Genomic DNA, 22,328 nt, shown 5'->3' with positions numbered 1-22,328 from the left:
GGGTGGCTCAGTTGGTTAAGCGACTGCCTTCAGCTCAGGTCATGATCCTGGAGTCCCGGGATCGAGTCCCACATCGGGCTTCCTGCTCAGCAGGGAGTCTGCTTCTCCCTCCGACCCTCTTTCCCTCCGTGCTTTCTATCTCTCATTCTCTCTCTCTCTCTCTCTCAAATAAATAAATAAAATCTTAAAAAAAAAAAAAAGACCCTGACAGATCACCTTCTTCAGGGGTTTTTACATAAAAAAATTAAGGCCCTGTTTGGGGGTGTTTGTTTATAAGCAGTTGAATGCAATCCCTAAATGATACCCATGATTCTACCAACTTAAGTCTTTATTTTATCACATCACATTGTTCTTTGCACATGTGCATATATGTTTGTTGGATAGTTGTGACAGCAGAAACTTCCATATTTTCATTACGCTATGTAATAGTAAGGATTAAATGATATATAACTGGCATTTAACTGAGGCTTAACATTCATTCCCTTTACAATTTTTCATTTGAATTTGTATCAAAATTTTCCCCGTGTATTATAATCATTTTCTTATTTAATAGCATCTTAATAGCCCATGCTATTGATGTAATTTATTTACTATCCCAAATATGATACACTGAGATTATATCCTGGAATATGGACATTACTGCAAGGAATATCTTCATGCTCTGCTGCATTTTATTTTTTTATTTTTATTGTTTAGATGTATTTATTTTTTTATTTTAGAGAGAGAGCACATGAGAGCTGGCGGAGGGGGAGAGGGGGAGAGAGAATCCTCAAGTAGACTCCACACTGAGCTTGGAGTCCGATGCAGGGCTCAGTTATACGACCCTGAGATCATGTCGTGAACCAAAATCAAGAGGCAGCGGCTTAACTGACTGAGCCACCCAGGCACCCCACTCTGTTGTATTTTAGAATTCCCCTTTAAATATAAATTGAAGATTATAATTAAAAATCCATAAAGCAAACCAACATTGAAACCTTCCTCCTCTCCATTTTCTACTTTCCTGTATCCCAAATCATAATAGGTTTGATAAGAAGCAGCAGCACTGAGCTTCTAGAACCCTTAAATTTCTCAAGTGACAGAGGTGATAGGATCATCTTTTGTTATTTATAACAAACCCTTTTCAACCATACCTGAGTTTATTATGCTAGTAAGGGGACTTTTGGTGAGGCCCCAGATAGTTTCAGGACTGGGTCTGGTTGCCACAACAACCATATGATTAGTTAGAACTTTCAGTCTCACCCTCCTCTGGGAAGAGGAGAGGGGCTAGAGATGGAGTTCCATCACCAATGGCCAATGATGTAACCAATCATGCTCACATAATGGAACTTCCAGACTGGCACATACATCAAGGTATTGACGTACTGGTGTGTGTGGGGGGTAGGAACGCACCCAGGAAATGCATGGAAGCTCTGTATGCATCCTCCATACCTCCCCTCCATACCTTGCCCTATGCATCTCTTCCATTTGGCTATTTCTCAGTTGTATCCTTTATAATAAACCAGTAAGCGTAAGTAAAGCACTTTCCTAAGTTCTGTGAGCCATCCTAGCAAATCAAAGGTTTTGATCATCAAACCTGAGAAAGGGATCATGGGAACTCCCAATTTGTAGCTGGTTGGTCCGAAGTACAGCTAGCAACATGGGACTTGTGACGGGCATCTGAAGTCAGGACAGTCTTGTGGGACTAAGCCCTTAGACTGTGCAATCAGCACTAACTCTGAGCAGCTAGTGTCAGAAGTGAACTGAATTTTAAGACACCAGTTAGTGTCCAGAGAATCAGCAGTTGGGCAGAGGGGAAAACTCACATATTTGGTGTCAGAAGGATTGTGAGCAAAAACAGCTCGTAAGAGGCATTAAGAAAAAAAAAAAAAAACCCACATAGGTATTTTTACTATGGTACATATATGCTATTACTCAATTTTTAGAAACCTAAAATAGAATGGAAACCAAGTTTTAACATTAGTATGGACGATTAGTTTCCCCACTTAAAAAAATGAAAACCAAAAATTTCAAAAACAGCTGACTTTCACATACAACTAAGGGGGGAGAGAAAACACTGTCTAGAATATGCAAAATTTTAGTTTTGATAGTGTAACAAAAGGATTATTCTGTTGGAAGAAACTGATTTTTTCAAAGCATATTATATTTCTTTAGGAAGTTTACACATATTTTCCGCAGATAATTTCATACCTAGAGAGAGATTAAACTTGCAAATCTTAGGGGTACCTGGCTGGCTCAGTTGGGGGAGCATGTGACTCTTGATCTCAGGATTGTGAGTTCAAGCCCCACGTTCACTTAAAAATAAAATCTTTAAAGTACAATAACCCCCCCCCAAAAAAAACCAAAACCATCTTGCAAAAGCTTATCTAGATAGTGTGATTTATTTTGGAAATACTATCACAAGAGATGAGCAACTATACAAACTAATGTGGTCACTTTACACTGATGAATGCATATCCTTTTAACCCAAATTAAAAATTAACTGAGAAAGTAAAATATTTTTACTACACATATTAAGATCTAAATTTACACAAACATATTTAAAACTTTAACAAGGGTTTTCTGACCTCAAATTTTATAATTTGCACTGATTAAATATGGTCAGTACCTCAATCAGTTGGAATCTCATGTTAAAATAAATGAAATTTACTTCTCACACTTTGATCCAGAGTTTTATAACCAATTTTCCCCAGAGGAATTAACCATCCAATAGAAACAGTGCTTTTTATTTTAGACCTTTATAACAAATGGACAAAGTTAACACTTTTACAGAACTGGGGGGAAAGGTAGACCACCCCATTAATGAACAAGTGGATATTAATGTAAGACTCGATGATATACAATCTCTAGGCAAATCAAAATTTCAGCATCATACAAAAATGAGAAGAATCAGACCTTTTCTTTCCAACATACCTTCTTTCATATAAAATTTCTACCTACTAAGTACTAAGCCAAAATGTGTGTCAAGTAAACTCCGTACTCTAAAATGATGCAAGCAGGACGAGTTTTGGTTGTGACTAAACTATCTTGAGATTTTTTTTCCTCTTTAAATACAGATTCTATATGGTAATTTTGCATGACACACCACAGGAAACAGGACAATAGGCACTAGTGTTTTTCACACTAGTAGGGCTACTTACACAGATGTTACACTGTGATTTTGAAGTTGCAAAGCAAATTAGTATCTGACACCAGTATATATAAAGAATTAGGCATTCCCTTACATTAAAGTTTAGAAGGACACAGACTGCGCTGAGGGAAAGAAGCCAGACACAAAAAAGTACCTACTGTAGACAACATTTACATGAGTTCTAGAATGGGAGAAATAATTTACGGTGTTAGAAGTCATATTAGTAGTTGCCCGGGGCAGGACACTGCCCAGGAGTGATGGACGTAATATCTTGATGAGGCTGTGACTGAATTTATCAAAATTAAACAAACTGTCCCTTAAAATTTGTGCATTTTATATAAATATGTAAAACTGTGCTTAAGAGTTTTGTTAAGAAACAAAAACTCAAGCCATAATGGGTAAGTTGCTTTCTTACATCAAATTTACTTCTCATTTGGCCTTCTGTAGAGCCTGAATTAGTAAACAAAGATCTAATTATATTTTCAAACACATTAGTGTCATGCTCTATGTACCTCTTGTCTTAATTTTTCACATTTGTCTTCGCCTGCAGAGCACACAACAGCTCCAACAGCATTATACTAGAAATCTCCCGTTTTCCTCCCAACTCAAACACTCCAGGGTAGTCTTTGCTCAAATGTACATCTTTATTCTCCCCTAATCCTCAGCCTCCTACCAATGTTCTGAATCTACACAAAATTTACCTCAAAGGTAAACCTATTAGATATCCACTATTGCCTTAGAAGGCTTTACATGCCAGGCACTGTACTGGGGCTCAAAATTTAACAATAACTCATTTAATCCTTTCCCCAAATATGACAACACCCTCCTATTTTACATGCCATATTCATAACAAAGGATCAATACCTGAAAGCATTTATTTTCATTTGCATACTAGTATACATATAACATGATTTTTTTCAATTTTAAATACAAGTCTTTCATCTCAAGTTCATCTTCCCAGGCTTTAGGCTCTGACACCTTGTTTTCCTTACTATGAGTTGATCCTACTCATTACACACACCCACACAAAAGAACTACAATCTCCTCCAATGTTTTAATAAACTCAGCAACAAAGAACACCGCCCTAGAAACCTCTGAGCCCACAAGTCTATCCTTGTCATCTAGCCTCACTGCCAACCTTTCATTAAGCTCTTTCAATGCATTTTATGAAGTCCTTTATATGCACACTTATTTAACTCAAAGAACTACCCACTTTATAAGTGAGGAAATACAGACACAACGGAAACCTTCTCAGGGTCATGTAGCTACAGATAACAGAGGAAATGTTTGGAAGGCAGCTATGCTCACCACTATACCACCAACGCCAAAGGAAATGTTTGAACAGTACCTATGATGTATCTATATTACAGATCTGCTATTACTCTGAGAAATGTGCATGTTCCCCATTATGGGCACCCATATGTCTTTAGGCAGTAGGTGATGACATAGATGAGTCAGAAAAAGACTAAAGCCAGGTGGATTCTGAAGACAGGATCTCAAGCGGCCTTATAAGGAAAGAAGGAGAGACACCTGGGTGGCTCAGTTGGTTAAGAGTCTGCCTCCAGCTCAGGTCATGATCCCAGGGTCCTGGGATCGAGTCCCACATCGGGCTCCCTGCTCAGCAGGAAGACTGCTTCTCCCTCTGCCTGCCAGTCCCCCTGCTTGTGCTTTCTCAGAACAAAATCACTTGGATACCCTCCAGAGTTATCAGACCCTGCTTGCCCAGAGGCCCCTTCCTAGAGATCTCTACTTTCAAGGAGTATCTGACCTCTTACTACCAGTCCTCTTGATCATCTGATGCTAGAAGCCAGAGGAGCTCATGTTCCTGGTCACATGGGATTGTAATAATCAGTGTCACCCAAAAAGGAGCTCATACTCCTAATCTGGTGCCCCAGTATTTGTGACTCCTGTAGAAGGGACACCTCTACACTGCCTGATTCTTGGGGCCTGTTAGGCTTACACTCATGAGTCCCACTAAGTTGTAACCAATGGACAAAAAATTCTTCAATAGCTACCACCCCTAGAGCATAGCAAGAGGCAAACAGATCCAGGAGCTTGGTCTTTCCACACGGGAACCTATTAATCATTAGGACTGTAGCCTGAGAGGTAGGGTTCTAATTAAGCATGCATCTTGAAGCTGACTAATCCTTTCCAGAGACCTCGGAGGGCAAGTGCTTTCATCATGCTCACCCTCTGCCACACTCCAGAGTGACACTGACTCTTGGAGGGGAGCTTTCCATGAGTCTGGTGCCCAGTTTTTGCAGCTGACATCCAGGAGACACCACTTGATTGCCTGGCTCTGGTGGATGAAGGGTCTTGCATTCCTGGATCCCACAGGACTATGGCAATCAGAGGATGATTCTTGGCAGGCTACTACCACCAGGGCAATTCAAAGACAGCAGACTGAGGCACATGCCCCAGTCTTTCTGTAAAAAAAGGTCACTTGCTTATTCTGGAGCTTCAGACTGAGGGGCAATATTTTAGGTGTGGCACACATTCAGCGACCTACAGTGCTGCTCTAAAGGAACTTGGGCTGTGAACACCATCCTGGCATTCTCCTTCTGCTTTGCTCCAGTTCACTGGTATCTCCCCAAAAGGAGCTTATACACTCTTCTGGAGTCCCAATTTCTGTGACTGCCACCCAAGGCACACCTCTAGATTGCCTGTCTGGTGGCCAGTGGGGCTTACACATGTGGCCCCTCAGGATTATATATATATATTTGCATGTTTTTAAAGCTGCTGCCTGAGGGTCTGGCTTTCAGTCAACCTGAATCTCCCCTTTTGGACACTGACAGGTATTGGCACATCCTCAACTACCAGGAGCTACTAAAATATAATAGGCTGTTTGGACAAGCACAGAGGTTTGGGAAACAACCAAGAGCTGTAGTAGGGCTGAATGAAAAGTTTCATCTACTACACAGGGCCACTCCTTTGAGACTGGGAGAGGTGGCTGTTTCATCAACCGTGTAACAACCAACACAGAAAGTCAAGCAACATGAAGAAACAGAGGAATGTTCCAAATGAAAGAACAACAAAAAAAAAAAAAACCTCAGAAGAATAGCTTAATGAAATGGAGATAAGCAATGTACTTGATAGAGAGTCCAAAGTCATGGATATAAAGACGATCACTGAACTTGAAAAAAAGAATGGATGAAAACAGTTAAAACTTCAACAAAGAAATGGAAAATATAAGAAAATACCAAAGAGAAGTCACAAAGCTGAAGAATGCAAGAATTGAACTGAAAAATACACTAGAGGGGTTCAATAGATGACGAGATAAAACAGAAGGATCAGGCAACTCAAAGACAAAGATCTCACCCAATCAAAGAAGCAAAAGGAAAAACGAATTAAAAAAGTGAAAATAGCTTAAGGGATTTACAAGACAACATCAAACAAACTAACATTGACTTTTTATAGGCCTCCCAGAAGAAGAGAGAAAGAGAGAGAGAGAAAGAGGTGGAAATCTTATTAGGAAATAATGGCTAAAACTTCCCTAACTTGGGGAATGAAACAGCTATCCAGCTCCAGTAAACCCAGAGAATTCCAAACAAGATGAAGCCAAAGAGATTCACACCACAACACATTATAATTAAAAAATGCCAAAAGTTAAAGACAGGAAAGAATATTAAAAGCAGCAAGAGAAAGAAACCTTGTTACATATAAGGACCACCCCCCTCATAAAACTACTAGCAGATATTTGAGCACAAACATTACAGGTCACAAGGGAATGGCATGATATATTCAAAGTGCTGAAAGAAAAAACTTCAAACCAAAAATATTCTATCTGGCAAAATTACGATTCAGAATTGAAGGATAAAGAATTTTCCAGACAAGCAAAAGCTAAAGGAGTTCATCAGCACTAAAATGGCCTTACAAGAAAGGTTAGAGGGACTTCTTTAAACTGAAAAGAGGGGCACCTGGGTGGCTCAGTTGGTAAGCGACTGCCTTTGGCTCAGGTCATGATCCTGGCGTCCCTGGATCAAGTCCCACATTGGGCTCCCTGCTCAGCGAGGAGCCTGCTTCTCCCTCTGACCCTCCCCCCTCTCATGTACTCTCTCTCTCTCTCTCTCCCTCTCTCTCTCCCTCTCATTCTCGCTCTCTCAAATGGATAAATCTTTAAAAATAAATAAATAAATAAATAAGAAACTGAAAAGAAACTGCTAATTAGTAATGAGAACACATGTGAGAGAAGAAATCTCATTGGAAAAGTAAATATATAGTAAAGGTCATAGATTATTTAAAAAGCTAGTGTAAGGGTTAAAAGAAAAAAACAGTAAAAATAACTATGATTACAATAATTAGTTAAGGGATACAAGATAAAAAGATGTAAATATGATATCAAAAACAAAACATGGTGGGGGGCAAAAATGCTGAGCTTTAGAATGGGATCAAATGTAAGGTATTATCAACTTAAAGTAGACTATTATAGATATAAGTTGTTATATCTAAGTTTCATGGTAACCACAAGTCAAAAACCAGTAGTAAATACATAAAAGTAAGAATATAAGCATACCACTGCAGTCATCAAACCAAAAAAAAAGAGAAGAACAGAGAAAAGCTCAACTACAAAAACAGAAAACAATTAGCAAAATGGCAATAAAAACATATCTGCCAATAATTACTTTAAATGTAAATGGACTAAAATCTATACTCAAAAGAAAAGAGTGGCTGAATGTATTAAAAAACAAGACCCATCTACATGCTGCTCTATAGAGACTCACCTCGGATATAAGGGCACACACTGAGTGAAAAGGGAAAGGATGGAAAAAGATATTCCATGCAAATGGGAACTAAAAGGAAGCTGGAGTAGCCATACTTATATCAGACAAAATAAACTTTAAAACCAAGAATAACAGACAAAGAAGTGTGTTATACCATGATAAAGTGATCAGTCCAGTAAGAGGATATTTGTAAAGATTTATGCCTCAACACAGAGTACTTAAATATATTAAGCAAATATTAACAGACCTAAAGGGAGAAATAGAGAGTGCAATACAATAATAGCAAGGGATTTAATTCCCCACTTACATCAATGGATGGATTATCTAGACAGAAAATCAATAAGGAAACATCAGCCTTAAATGACATGTTACGACAAGTGGATTTAACAGACATATAAAGAATATGCCATCCAAAAGCAACAGAATACACATTCTTCAAGTGCACATGGAATATTTTCTAAGACAGATCTTAGGCCACAAAACAAGTCAATCAATTTAAGATGACTAAAATTAAACAAAGCATCTTTTCTAACTGCAATGGCATAAAACAAGAAAATAACTACAAGAAAAACACTATAAAGTTCACAAATACGTGGAGATTACACAACATGCTACTGAACAACAGATGGGTCAAAGAACAAATCCAAAGAGAAATAAAAAAAAAAATCTTGAGATAAGCAAAAATGTAAATAAAACATACCAAACTTTATATGATGCAGAAAAAGCAGTTTTAAGTGGGAAACTCATGGCAATAAATGCCTACCTCAAGAAACAAGTCTTGAACAACTTAACTTTACATAGTAAGGAACTAGAAAAACAAATGAAGGCCAAAACTTGTAGAAGGAAGGAAATAACAAAGATTAGAACAGAAATAAATGAAATAGAGACTAAAATGACAGTAGAGGGGCACCTGGGTGACTCAGTCAGTTAAGAGTTTGCCTTCAGCTCAGGTCATGATCCCAGGGTCCTGGGACAGAGCCCCACGTAGGGCTCTCTGCTCAGCGGGGAGCCTGCTTTTCCCCTCTCCCTCTGCCTGCCACTCCGCCGGCTTGTGCACTCTCTCTGTCAAATAAATAAATAAAATCTTAAAATAAATAAATAAATAAACAAACAGAGAGTAGAAAGATCAATGAAACCATAAGCTGGTTCTTTGAAATTGACAAACCTTTAACTAGACTTACCAAGAAAAAAAGAGAGAGGACTCAAATAAAATCAGAAATGAAAGAGATGTTACAATTGATGCCAAAGAAATACAAAGAATTATGAGACAACTATGAACAATTATATGCCAATAGATACATTTCTAGAATCATACAATCTTTCAAGACTGAATCAGGTAGAAAAAGAAAATCTGAACAGACTAACTACTAGCAAGGAGATTGAATCAGTAATTGAAAACCTACCAATAAATAAAAGTCCAAAACCAGATGGCTTCACTGGTGAATTCTACCAAACATTCAAAGACAATTTAATACCAATCCTTCTCAAAATCTTCCAAAAAACAGAAGAGGTGAACTCTTCAAAACACATTTTATAAGATTAGCATTACCTTGATACCAAAACCAGACAAAAACACCACAAAAAAAGAAAATTATAGGCCAACAACCCTGATGAACAAAGATGATAAAATCCTCAACAAAATATTAGCAAACCAAATTCAACAATACATTGAAAGGATCATACACCACAATCCAGTCAGATTGATTCCAGGGATGCAAGTATGGTTCACCATTCACAAATCAATGTGATATACTACATTAACAAAATGAAGGATAAAAATCATATGATCATCTCAATAGATGCAGAAAAAAGCATTTGAAAAATTCAACATCCAGGGCACCTGGGTGGCTGTTGTTAAGCATCTGTCTTCGGCTCAGGTCATGATCCCAGGGTCCTGGGATTGAGCCCCACATCGGGCTCCCTGCTCAGAGGGAAGCCTGCTTCTCCCTCTCCCATCCCCCCCCTGCTTGTGTTCCCTCTCTCGCTGTGTCTCTCTCTGTCAAATAAGTAAATAAAATCTTTAAAAAAAAATTCAACATCAACATTCAATATATTTATAATAAAAACCCTAAACAAAGCAGGTATAAAAGGAATGTACTTCCACATAATACAAGCCCATAGCTAAGATCAGACTTAACAGTGAAAAGGTGAAAGCTTTTCCTTTAAGATCAGGAACAAGACAAGGATGTCCACTCTTAACATTTTTATTCAACATAGTACTGGAAGTCCTAGCCAGAGCAATTAAACCAGAAAAAGAAACTAATGGCATCCAAACTGGAAAAGAAGAAGTAAAACTCACTATTTGCAGATGACATGATATTTCTTATATATAGAAAACTCTAAAGACTCCATCCAAAAAATGGTAGAATAAACAAATTCAGCAGTTGTAGTACACAAAATCAACATGCAAAAATCTGTTGTGTTTCTTTACACTGATACGAAGTATCAAAAAAAGAAATTAAGAAAACAATCTCATTTACAATTCCATCAAAAAGAATACCTAAAAATAACCAAGATGAAAGACTTGCATATTGAAAACTATAAGATAGTAATGAAAGAAATTGAAGATGACACAAATAAATGGAAAGATATTCCATGCTGATGGATTAGAAAAAATATTATCGTAAAAATGTCTGTCCTATCCTAATATACAGATTCAATGCAACTATCAGAATTCCAATGGTATTTTTCACAGAAACAGAACAAACAGTCCTAAAACTTCTATGAAACTACAAAGACCCAGTAGAACCAAAGCAATCTTGAGAAAGAGCAAAGCTGGAGGCGACATGCTTCCAGATTTCAAACTATATTACAAAGCTATAGTAATTAAAATAGTATGGTATTGGCATAAAAAGAGACACATAGATCAATGGAATAGAGAGCCCAGAAATAAACCGAAACATAGATCATCAATTAATTTACAACAAAGGAGCCAAGAACATACAGTGGGGAAAGGATGGTCTCTAATAAATGGTGTAAGGAAAATTGGACAGCCACATACAAAAAAATGAAACTGGACCACTATCTTACAGCATACACAAAAATTAATTCAAAATGGATTAAAGACTTGAATGTAAGACCTGAAACCATAAAACTCCTAGAAGAAAACATAGGTGGTGAACTCCTTGGCATAGGTCTTAGTAATTATTTTTTTAATCCGACATCAACAATGAAGGCAACAAAAGCAAAAATAAACAAGTGGAACTACAAACTAAAAAGCTTCTTCTGCACAGCAAAGGAAACCATACACAAAATGAAATGGCAACCTACGGAATGGGATAAAGTAACTTCAAATCATCTATCTGATAAGGGACTAAAATCCAAAATATATAAAGAATTCATACAACTCAATACCAAAAAACAATCTAATTAAAAAATGGGCAGAAGATCTGAATAGACATTTTTTTCAAAGAAGACATACAGATGACCAACAGGTACATGAAAATATGCTTAACATCATGAATCAGCAGAGAAGTGCAAATCAGAACCATAATGAGGTGGGGCGCCTGGGTGGCTCAGTTGCTTAAGCGTCTGCCTTTGGCTCAGGTCATGATCCCAAGGTCCTGGGATCAAGCCCTGCATCAGGCTCCTTGCTCCACAGGAAGCCTGCTTCTCCCTCTTCCTCTGCCGCTCCTGCTTGTGCTCTTTGTCTAATAAATAAATAAAATCTTAAAAAAAATAAAACCATAATGAGGTATCACTTCACACTGTTAGAATGGCTATAATAAAAAAAAAAAAAAAACAAAAAAACCGAAGTAAGTGTTGGTTGGCAAAGATATGGAGAAAAGGGAACTCCTGTACACTGTTGTTGGAAAGGTAAATTGGAAAAATATGGAGGTTCCTCAAAAATTTTAAAATACAATTACTGTATGATTCAGCAATATCACTTCTAGGTATTTACCTAAAGAAAATGAAAACATTTATGTGAAAGATATATGCACCCCCATGTTCATTGCAGCATTATTTATGACAGTCAAGATACAGAAACAATCCACTGATACGGTATATATGTATGTGTACACACACACACACACACACACACACACACACACACACACACACACACACACACACTAGACTATTATACAGCCATAAAAGAATGAAATCTTGCCTTTGAGACAACATGGATGGAACTTGAGGGTATTATGGTACCTGAAATAAATCAGACAGAGAAAGACAAATACCACATTTTCTCTCTTATATGTGGAATCTAAAACAAACAACCAAAAAACCAAGCTCATAGATACAGAGAACACATTGGTGGTTGCAAGAGGCAGGGGGTGAAAGGCAGGAGAAATAAGTAAACTGTTTTTGTTTTGTTTTTAGTTTAAATAAATTGAATAAATATTCTGATCCACAGACACATTATCCATTGCACCACTGGCCCCCTTCAAATTGAATATTAAAAACAAAACAAAACAAAACAAGTCGGTGTCTGTGATAAAGCAGCACAGTGCTTATTATATAACTTCGCCGGGTCCTACACAAAAATTAATGCAAAGTAGAAACTCTAAAATATCATTCAGCACTTCATGATACCCTGATCTGAAAGACTGTCCTCCAAAACAATCTATGCATTACTCAGGAAAGCTTCCGAGTGGCAATAAATACTCTCCTATGAACCTAACTCCATGGGGGCACATCTTGAAAGGCTACAAGAGGGGAAAAAGAGTTACAAGAACTCTTCCAGAACCTGCTGAAATTTCAATATACCCTGAATCTATGACAGCAAGTAAAAAAAACAATTTTTTTTGTTTAACAATTCTAGAATTGTTTAACAACTCTAATGCAAGACTGATCTCAGAAGATAAAAGTTAGGTCAAAACTCTTGAATGCCTGTGCCTGCATTAGAAATCAGCTTGTCAAAGTTACTTTAAGAGAAAAAGTAATGAACGGGGTAGGAGTCAAGTGCATCTTCCCTCTCTGAAGCTGAAGAATTGAGTAAGACACAATGGATGTTCTGTTTGGTCTTCCACATAAGAAAGGAGGGGTGGTCTTGGAAATTTGTTTAGATACTGTCCAATTCTGCAGTCACAGTTCTACACCTTTAAAGAAGCAGCCCCATTTCCGAATTCTTTGACCAGATTCAATTATTAACACCAAACTGGAGGAAAATTTAAAAAAACACAAAGACGTTTCATTTGAAAAGTAATTTGACCATATAAAAAGTCATAAGATTAGGGGTACCTACCTGGCTGGCTCAGTCGGTGGAGCAGGTGACTCTTGATTTCGGGGTTGTGAGTTCAAGACCCACATTGGGTGTGGAGATTACTTAAAAAATTTTTTTTAATTTTTAAAAAGTCATAAAATTATATTCCTAAGCCTTCCAGTACTTCCACCTCCAGGCATCTCTCCTAAAGAAACAAACCCACTGCCTGTTTAAGACTATGTGTTTCCCTGGGAGCTGGTTACATCACTCGCACCAGGATGCAGGACCTGTCAGCACCTCCCCTCTGCACACTGGTCCAGTTCTGCTGAATAAAAAGCCACCGAATTCCTCCAAGTAGTTGAGCCGATCTGAGTCTTTCCTTTCCACTCAGAGAGGAGTTATGCCGAAGCCCAGAGACCAACTGTTTGTGATATGAAGTTTCTATCTAAAACTATAGGCAAAGGTCATGAGGTTGCTGAACCAAGAAGTGCTATCATTCTAAGACACTTCATATATCAACACAAAACCATTCTTGGACTGAAGTTTTAATAAAAACATAAAGGCCAATAAATCCACCCTATCTCTCATCCCTGTTATGCTTGGCCACCAACTCCTTCCTTCCCTGATGCTCTGGTTTCTCCTTGCTTCCATTCCCAGACTCACCCCCAAGACCCTCCAGCCAAACTACCCATCACACTCCATGTAATCTCCTTGAATTGTCAAGAAACTACTCCACACCCTGACCTCTTCACCGAATGTTCTCTCAACCTCTTCTGTTCTCTCAACAGCTTCTGGTTCTCTGCCACAGATACCACACTCAAGGGAGTGATACTCATTTCCTTGCTCTGGGAAGCTGGAAAGGGGGGGGGGGGGGCAAGATTTTTCTAAAATCCCTTCCCTCCACTAAGCTGTTACTCTCCTACCACTGTTTCAAAAGTGAATCCCTACTCAGACACCTCTCCTTTTAATGCCTACATTACTACCACCTCATCCCTGTTTTAAAATAACCTTTACCTAAATGACAAAAAATATATAAAAAAAAACTCTTGGGATTCCTGCCCACAGGACCCAAAATAGCACTTGTATTTGTACTTTCCTTTTCCTTCCTGACACCTGTCTGTGGAGGAGGTAAACTTCTTCCCATCAAACCACCAAAGGCTCATCTCTCTAGGTGTGCAATGTCCTTCTCTCCCTTCACCCTTGCCAGGGACCATGTTTAATCACCATCTTTCTAGCATCGACATATTCATTCGCTGGATCTATCCCAGAAAGACACAGACACAGAGAGAGAGAGACACACACACACACACACAGATATATATGTAGTTATATATGTGTAACTCCTTCTCCTTTACCTCATTTGACAGAGGGAAACACAGCGAGAGAAGGAATACAAGCAGGGAGAGTGGGAGAGGGAGAAGCAGGCTCCCTGCCGAACAGGGAGCCCAATGCGGGGCTCGATCCCAGGACCCTGGGATCACAACATTAGCCAAGGCAGACGCTTAACAACTGAGCCACCCAGGCACCCCCGAGCCCCAGGACCCTAGCATCACGACCTGAGCCAAAGGCAGATGCGTAATGACTGAGCCACCCAGGCGCCCCCATGACTATCTCTGGGCTCATCAATCTCCTCCAACATTTTGTTCATTCATTCCACTCCACTATTTTCTTCCTCCATTCATACCTATAACAATGCTACTTTGCAGGACTATAATTCTGGCCTTATGCTCTTATTATTTGAGCTTACCCTGGATGATTGTTCAAATCCAGCAGTTTCACCTACACTTGATCTTGCTCCCAATTATCCACATCAGGATAGATCTCAACATTAAACCCCAGAATCACACACCTAATTGATTCCACTTCACTTTGTGAAACCCTCAACATGTCCCAAACCAAATTCATTTTCCCTTCCAACCTGTTCATGCTCCTATAATTTTTTTTAAACTGAAGTATAATATACAATGTTTGATTAGTTTCAGGTATACAACATAAGTGATTTGACAGTTCTATACATAGCAAAAAGCTCACCATGATAAGTGTAGCTACCATCTATCACCATAAAATTATATTATCCACTATATTCCTTATGCTGTACTTATCCCCATAACTTATTTATAACTCGAAGCATGTGCCTCTTAATCCTCTTCACTTATTTCGCCCATCCCTCTTCCCCCTCCCATCTGGCAACTACCAGTTTGTTCTGTTTATGAGACAGTTTCTGTTTGTTCATTTGTTCGTGTGTTTTGTTTTTTAGATTCCACATATAAGTGAAATCATATAGTATTTGTCTTTCACTATCTGACCTATCTCATTTAGCGTAATATCCTCTTATGTCTGTCTATGCTGTTGAGAATGGCAATATTTCATTCTTTTTTCTCACTAATATTCCATTGCATGTATACCATGTCTTTTATTTTTTTAAGATTTTATTTATTTATTTGAGAGCGAGTGAGTGAGAGCACAGGAGGAGAGGGAGAAGCAGACTCCCTGCTGAGCAGAGAGCCTGACATGGGGCTTGATTCCAGAACCCTGAGATCATGATTTGAAGGCAGATGCTTAACTGGCTGAGCCACCCAGTACCCCAATACCACATCTTCTTTATCCATTCATCTATCAATGTATACTTAAGTTGCTTCCTTTGCTCCTACAATCATATATGAAAGAATTAATGGTGCCACAATTCATTTATTGTCCCAGTCCAGAAACACAAGTCATCCTCAACTATGTCTTCTCACCCTGACACATTTTATCAGTCACCAATTCCAGCAAATTCTCTAACTCTTGAATCCATTCCCTCCTTAATCTGCTGTATGTCTTGCTTACATTGTTAAAATAAACAATTAAACTCTTATTCTCTAAGCAAATATTCTATGTAATCTTTTCCACACAACCGCAAGAATACAAAATTGTATATATGCTTCAATTTTAAGTATGTGAAATTCTCATAGTAATTGTCTAATATTCAATTTTATTCATATTTTCTGTATTTTCCAAATGTTCCACCATAATCATGTTTTTAAAATAAAAGCAAAAAGAAAACTACTCTATAATGTGAAAACAAAAATAAATGGTATCATACCATGCTTCAGTGGTATATCTAGATGATGTTCCTGTGTATGCCGAGGCCTTGGAAACAACTCGGGTCCTGGGGAGTTGGTATAAGGGCAAATCTTGCTCCATTCTTTGAGCCACAGCAGGGAGTTCAACAAGCAAGCCAGGGCCTTGGATATCGTTTGGAATCATCATGCCTAAAGAGCAAATCCAGATAATAGTAAATACAAGATGATTTCATTCATCCTTCATTCATTCAATAAATAGTTATGGGCATCTAATAGGGGCAGACCTTTCAAGGTAGAAATCTTACTTGTATTAAACTAAATAAGTGAAATGTTTAATATGTCATTTGGTGACAAGTAGTATGGTAAAAAAATGAAACAAGGAAGGGGGATAGGGACTGCTCAGTGGAAGAGAGTTACAATTTTACCTATGGCCTCACGGAAAAGATGATATTTTAGCAATAGAAATATTATATCAAAAGAACCCCCTTAATGATTGTATTCTAATCTCACTACACATTTTCCCTTCTTAACCTAAGCTGTCCCAACTGCAGGCACTCCTACATTTCACTTATTTTAAAAAAATTCCACAGAATAACAAATAACCAAATAAAAACATTTACATTAAAATTTTTTTTTTAATTTTAATTTCAGTATAGTTAACACACAGTGTTACATTAGGTTCTGGTGTACGATATAGTGATTCGACAACTCCATACATCACCCAGTGCTTATAATGTTAAGAAAACACATTTTTAACAGGGCTTTGCTTACAAATTTCAGAATTCATTTACATTTGTTTACCTCATTTGGTTTTCATATCAAACTATGAGTTAGAAAAGATACTAGCAACCATATTTTATAGATGGAGAAACTCAGGTTAAGGAATTTTGCCAATTGGAATGTGCAAATTTACCTGACCCGCCATCTGTGACATTTCCCAATTTACTGAAAAAAAGACTAGGGCAGAGTTGTGCTTAGAGTCCTAGGACACATAATTAGAGACCTGCGCCCATACTGGCATAGGTCCATTAATCACCCTTAGGATACACCCCAGTAATCGATTAGAAATTCTCAGCCAATCTTTCTTCAGCATATTAGACAAATATTATGAATTGTGATCATATGCCTTCCTTGAATCCATACATTTATAGTATTTTTTTGGAGCTCTGGCTTTTTAGAAAATCAGAAGTGATTTTTAAGGGTCAGAGAAATTACCCTAAAATTTTTCCTATAAGCACGACCTAAACTCTTCCCATTTTTTCGTAATGAACAAATCTTCTGCAAACTCACTACTATTGCTTTTTATCTTATCTAGAAACTTTGGAATCAGTTGGTAATGCAACAGAACCTGAAGAGGGGGTGAAAGTAACTGTAATGCTCAGGTGGTATTATAGGATGTCGCAGGTGCCTGTCCACCATCCCCGTGTACCCTTCTACTCCTGTCCACAGGGACCTACATTCCTGCAAAGCACTGTAATCTGTATCATTGCCTCAGAGTTCTAGCTTTGCCTATGGCTTCCTCCTTCCCACTGAGGAGAGACCAGGGGTGGGGCCAAACACCAGTGTTAGGAAGAGGGAACCGGCTCTATTTGCAGAGCGGTTTCCCACCCACCTATGCTGGTAAAAGTAGCCTGTTAAATTACGGCATTGGGTTTCAGAGGTTGCTGCAGTCCATTTAAAACTTTTTATTACCTGTTCCGCACAAAGGCTGCCCGTGCCCTTTGCCCCAGTCTTCCTCCACAGACCCTTGGTGCGGGGGCTCAGGCACACATTTCTCATCTGTCACTGTGCTTGACACACTCAAACTTTACAGAGCTGCTCACCAAGTGCACTACAGTACCCAGAGCCCATAAAACAAATCGAGTCCTCCAGGGCCTATGCAGGTGTTGGGTAAGGGCCATACAGGCGCACAAAGGTTAGAAAAACAAAGAAGTTAAAAAAAAAAAAAAAGGTTCCTGGACAAATGGAGGTTAATGTTTATAGGAGAAGAATGGGGGAAATTTTCAAAAGGCTTATACTTGGTGAGGTGCAAGAACAGAATGGTCAATAAAATAAAGGCAAGAAGAATCTGAGAGGAGGGTGAGTTATTGTATAACCTGGCCACTGCGGGTGGGGGGCGGGAAGGAGGGCTGTTGAATAACCACACATAAGTAGCATTTCACTTTCTTATTCAACAAGTATTTCTTGAGCACCTGCTAAGGTAACACAATCAGATATAAGCCCCTTCTAGAAGCTCAGTTTATAGTAAGAGCTACATGCAAATGAGTAAGTGTGCCTGACTCTTGGGTGCAATGATAGAGACTCATCCAGCATTCCCTGGAGGTACCATCCAGGCAGGGGCAGTCAAACATTAGGAAACAGAACTACTTTCTATCTGAAACCTTCTGAAAACTTGTAACACTAAATGTATTATTGTCTTGGAATTTATCTTGTATGTTTCACCTTATTAATTATGCTAATTTATAGGTTTAGTTTCACAGCCCAAGAAGAGTAGAGGCTCTTAGAGGATACAAAATTTTGGATTAACTACAGGGTCAAGAATAGCCGTTTACACATAAGGTTCTCAAAAATAAATTTTAAATTAACTGTTCAGAAAAAGAAATTTAATTATTCAGAGATAAATCTAAAATTGTCTTTTACTAATAAAGTCGTCAAAGAGTTACTGATTTGAAAGATGGCTTAGAGAACACTTAGCCCAAATCTTTCATTTTATAGTTGAGGAAACAGAGAGGCATGGAGAAGCCTGCAGGATTGCCTGGTGACACAGAGGGACCAGGGACTGAAACAGCCATTTGCCAAACAGGATCTCAAGAGCAAAATCAAATCTTGAGTAGAATGAAGTCAATATGGATGCTGCTGAAATCTGTGTCGACTTTGTATTAGTAATTTCTCAGCCTACCCACGGTTAGCATTAATCCAGATAGTCATGCCGGCTGCACCGCATTCTAGAGGCTTTCAAAATTTTTCCTGAAAGCATGTGGTTATGAATGCTTTTCCAGTGAGGACAGATCTAAGATACACGTCTAACTTCATTCCCGAAATTATACTCTAAAATATAAAGTTCCAGGGCCTTGCAAAGTATTAGGTTAAGGCAGTTAGTGAGCAGATTGGGGACCTCTCCAAAAGTTATACCCAACCAGAGAAAGTATGAATGTGACGTTACTTGGCGTCGGGGGGGGGGGGGGTCTTTGCAGATACAGTTAGTATTATGAGATGAGACCATCCTGGGTTACCCACGTGGGCCCTAAACCCAATGACAGATGTCCTCATAAGAGACAAAGAAGAGAAGACACAGGGCAAAGACAGGACAGCTGTGTGAAGACAGAGGCAGACACCATAGTGATAACAGCCATGAGCCATAAAAGGCTAGAGCCACCAGAAGCTGGAAAAGGCAAAAAGCAGGTTTTTCCCTCAGGCCTTCAGAGGGAGCACAGCACCTTGATTTAGGACTTCAGGCCTTGAGCAGAGTGAGAGAATGAATTTCTGTTGTTTTAAGCCACCAAGTTTGTGCCAATCTGGTACAGCGGCCCCAAGAAACTTACATAGGCAGAAGTCAGAGGAAGTAACTCTGAAGTCGCTTAGGTAATACACAAAGCAGAGCTCAACAGGGACTATTTTTCCTGTGTTCTTCCCAACTCTGCTGCTCCTCCCCACCAGCACCCATCCTATTTAGCCTGTCTACCCTTTCAATCCTGACAGTGTAAGGCAGAGAGTGAGTCTCAACCAGGGGGAATTTCGCCCCCCAGGGGACATTTGACAGTGTCTGGAGAAATCTGATTTTGATCATGACTGGGAATGAGAGTACCACTGGCATGAGGGTTAGAAGGCAGGGAAGCTGCTGAACATTCCACCATGCACAGGTCAGCTCTCCACAACAAAGAATTACCTGGCCCAAAAGAGTAATGACATTGCTATAAAGTATCAATGGCAATCAAACAGATATGGCCTATTAATTCAGTTGTTCATTCATTTGTGCCATAAATCTTCTCCAAGTACTCAGTGGGAGGACTATAGAAATGTGGTAAATTTTTAAAAAATAGTACAATGGGACACTTGTGGGGGAAAAAGTCCATTTTCATCCTAGTCACAATTGGTTATCTATCATGAAAAACTGGATAAACTCATCCAATCTTAGATATTCAAAATTAACTATCCATGCTGTGTTTTGACTCACAGGGAATTGACAATTGTTATCATCTCATAGATGACTTCAATCTTTTATGTTTGTTTTTTTTGAGAGAGTGAGCAAGAAGGGGTGGGGAGGGGCAGGGAGAGAATCTGAAGCAGGCTATACACTCAGAGCAGAGCCCAATGCTGGGCTTGATCTCACAACCCTGAGATCATGACCTGAGCCAAAATCAAGAGTTGGACGCTTAACCAACTGAGCCACCCAGGCGCTCCCAGATGACTTCAATCTTTACCACTAAAGATCCCATTCTTTAGATTTTATTCAATAGAATGCTGAACTCATAGAAACCATTATAAAACTTTCTATAGTGCATTCTGGCCCTACTATGTATTACCATACAACATGAGAACTGCCCAAAGAGAAAGACTTTTCCTATAAGCAGTGATAATATGTGAAGGACAGCATAAATCCTCAACAACGGCTCTATAAATCCCAGTGCTGTGAAAGAACTTAACTGTCTCACCTAGGGATCTTAATAATATAACAGCCTTCGATATTTCAGTGTTGGATGAAGAAAAATTATTTTTAAAAGTCAAGTTTTCAAAATTATATAAGAATCAATATTGGGGTAGGCAAGGAGAGGCACTATACTTTTAGGATTCTTTAATAGAAACTAAGTTATTAATGCACCAAAATTGACCATAATATATGGCTATAAAAATGTTTCATAAATGTTTAAAATATGCCTTGCTTTATTAATATTTAACAACCCTATTCAATGAGCTAACAATATCACTTAATAGCACCAGAGATTTTAATATGTATTAGTAGAGACTTATTTCAGGTTTAGCATGTAAGGTACTAGTTTTAATTTTAATCCATACTGCTCATAAAAAGCAAAACCAGGCACTGAAAATACAGCCCTCTCAGAAAACAGAATCTGAAAGCCCTCCATTGACATATGAGCCATGTTTATTCTTCCAGATATTCTGAAGCAGATTAAAAAACAGACTTAAATTTGTAGCATAATGAATGAAAATACGACAGTAAGAGTTATCGTATGTAAAAATAAAACTGAGAGATTGCAAAATAATGTAATTTGTGTTTATGAGAAACAAAGACCACAAACCTAAATCCAGACTGCTTTCTGTTAATGAATTAAGATTTTCCAGATCATCAAATCTGCTTTGTTGACTGTCTCCTTCAGATGAGGGTATGGAGGGTGTGGAACCGATGCCAAAATTTTCTTTCATCTTGAGAGGAAGACAGACAGAAATGCATTAGTACTTTATGATAAAGTGAGGAACATGATAATGTTGTTCAAACCAGATAGCAGATAGTGGAGAACTGGCCCTACAAACAGGCCTTCCAGTTAACGGTTTATACTGTGGCAAGCAGTAACAAACACTGATAACTTTGTATCTGCAAGGGTACAGGCTAATAAGATCTATTTTTTTAAAGATTTTATTTATTTATTTGAGAGAGAGAATGAGAGATAGAGAGCACGAGAGGGAAGAGGGTCAGAGGGAGAAGCAGACTCTCCGCTGAGCAGGGAGCCCGATGGGGACTCGATCCCGGGACTCCAGGATCATGACCTGAGCTGAAGGCAGTCGCTTAACCAACTGAGCCACCCAGGCTCCCAGATCTATTTTTTTTTAAACCCTGGATTTTTTTAACCAAAAAAACCTGTTTTATAAACATTAATGAGTGGATTTAAGGAAATGATCACAGAGGTGTAAGAATAAAGATCTATCCAACCAAGAAAGGTCAATGGTTGATACACACTGACTCATGGATCATGTTGGACCACAACCTCAATAGCTTCACTGATGATCCCAAAACACCTGGTCGGAGATTTTCATAGCTCTAAGCTCTTGCTTTGCCCTTCCTATCACTTTTATCTGCCTGGCGAATACCAGTAATACAAACCTAAAATCTGCAGATAAGCACAAGCAATGATTTTTGCATTATCTGCTTGTCTTCCTTTGATACATGTCTTCTATGGTTTCTGAAAGTTACAGTCTTCCAGAACATACAATCTTCACTAATGTATTTATTGGATTTTTTTTTAAGATTTTATTTATTTATTTGAGAGAGGGAGAGATAGTGAGACAGAGCATGAGCAGGGGGCAGGGAGAGG

At 38.6% G+C, this 22,328-nt stretch overlaps 1 protein-coding gene across 7 annotated transcripts in view; it reads right to left on the bottom strand.

Annotated features, from left to right (window-relative positions):
- PATJ (PATJ crumbs cell polarity complex component) overlaps nt 1-22,328 on the bottom strand; it is a 349,292-nt gene that overhangs the window by 219,159 nt on the left and 107,805 nt on the right. For all 7 annotated transcript variants that reach the window (XM_027607398.1, XM_027607438.1, XM_027607423.1 and 4 more), the window contains 2 exons: nt 21,318-21,441; nt 16,080-16,248 (listed from right to left, as the gene is read on the bottom strand). In XM_027607398.1, the coding sequence (XP_027463199.1) occupies nt 16,080-16,248; nt 21,318-21,441 (293 nt within the window). The remainder of the gene's footprint in view (nt 1-16,079; nt 16,249-21,317; nt 21,442-22,328) is intronic.

Source organism: Zalophus californianus, chromosome 4 (genome assembly GCF_009762305.2).
Source record: "Zalophus californianus isolate mZalCal1 chromosome 4, mZalCal1.pri.v2, whole genome shotgun sequence".
Classification (NCBI taxonomy): domain Eukaryota; kingdom Metazoa; phylum Chordata; class Mammalia; order Carnivora; family Otariidae; genus Zalophus; species Zalophus californianus.
Note: the sequence above shows the minus strand (reverse complement) of the source record. Positions and strands in the feature narration are given on the sequence as shown.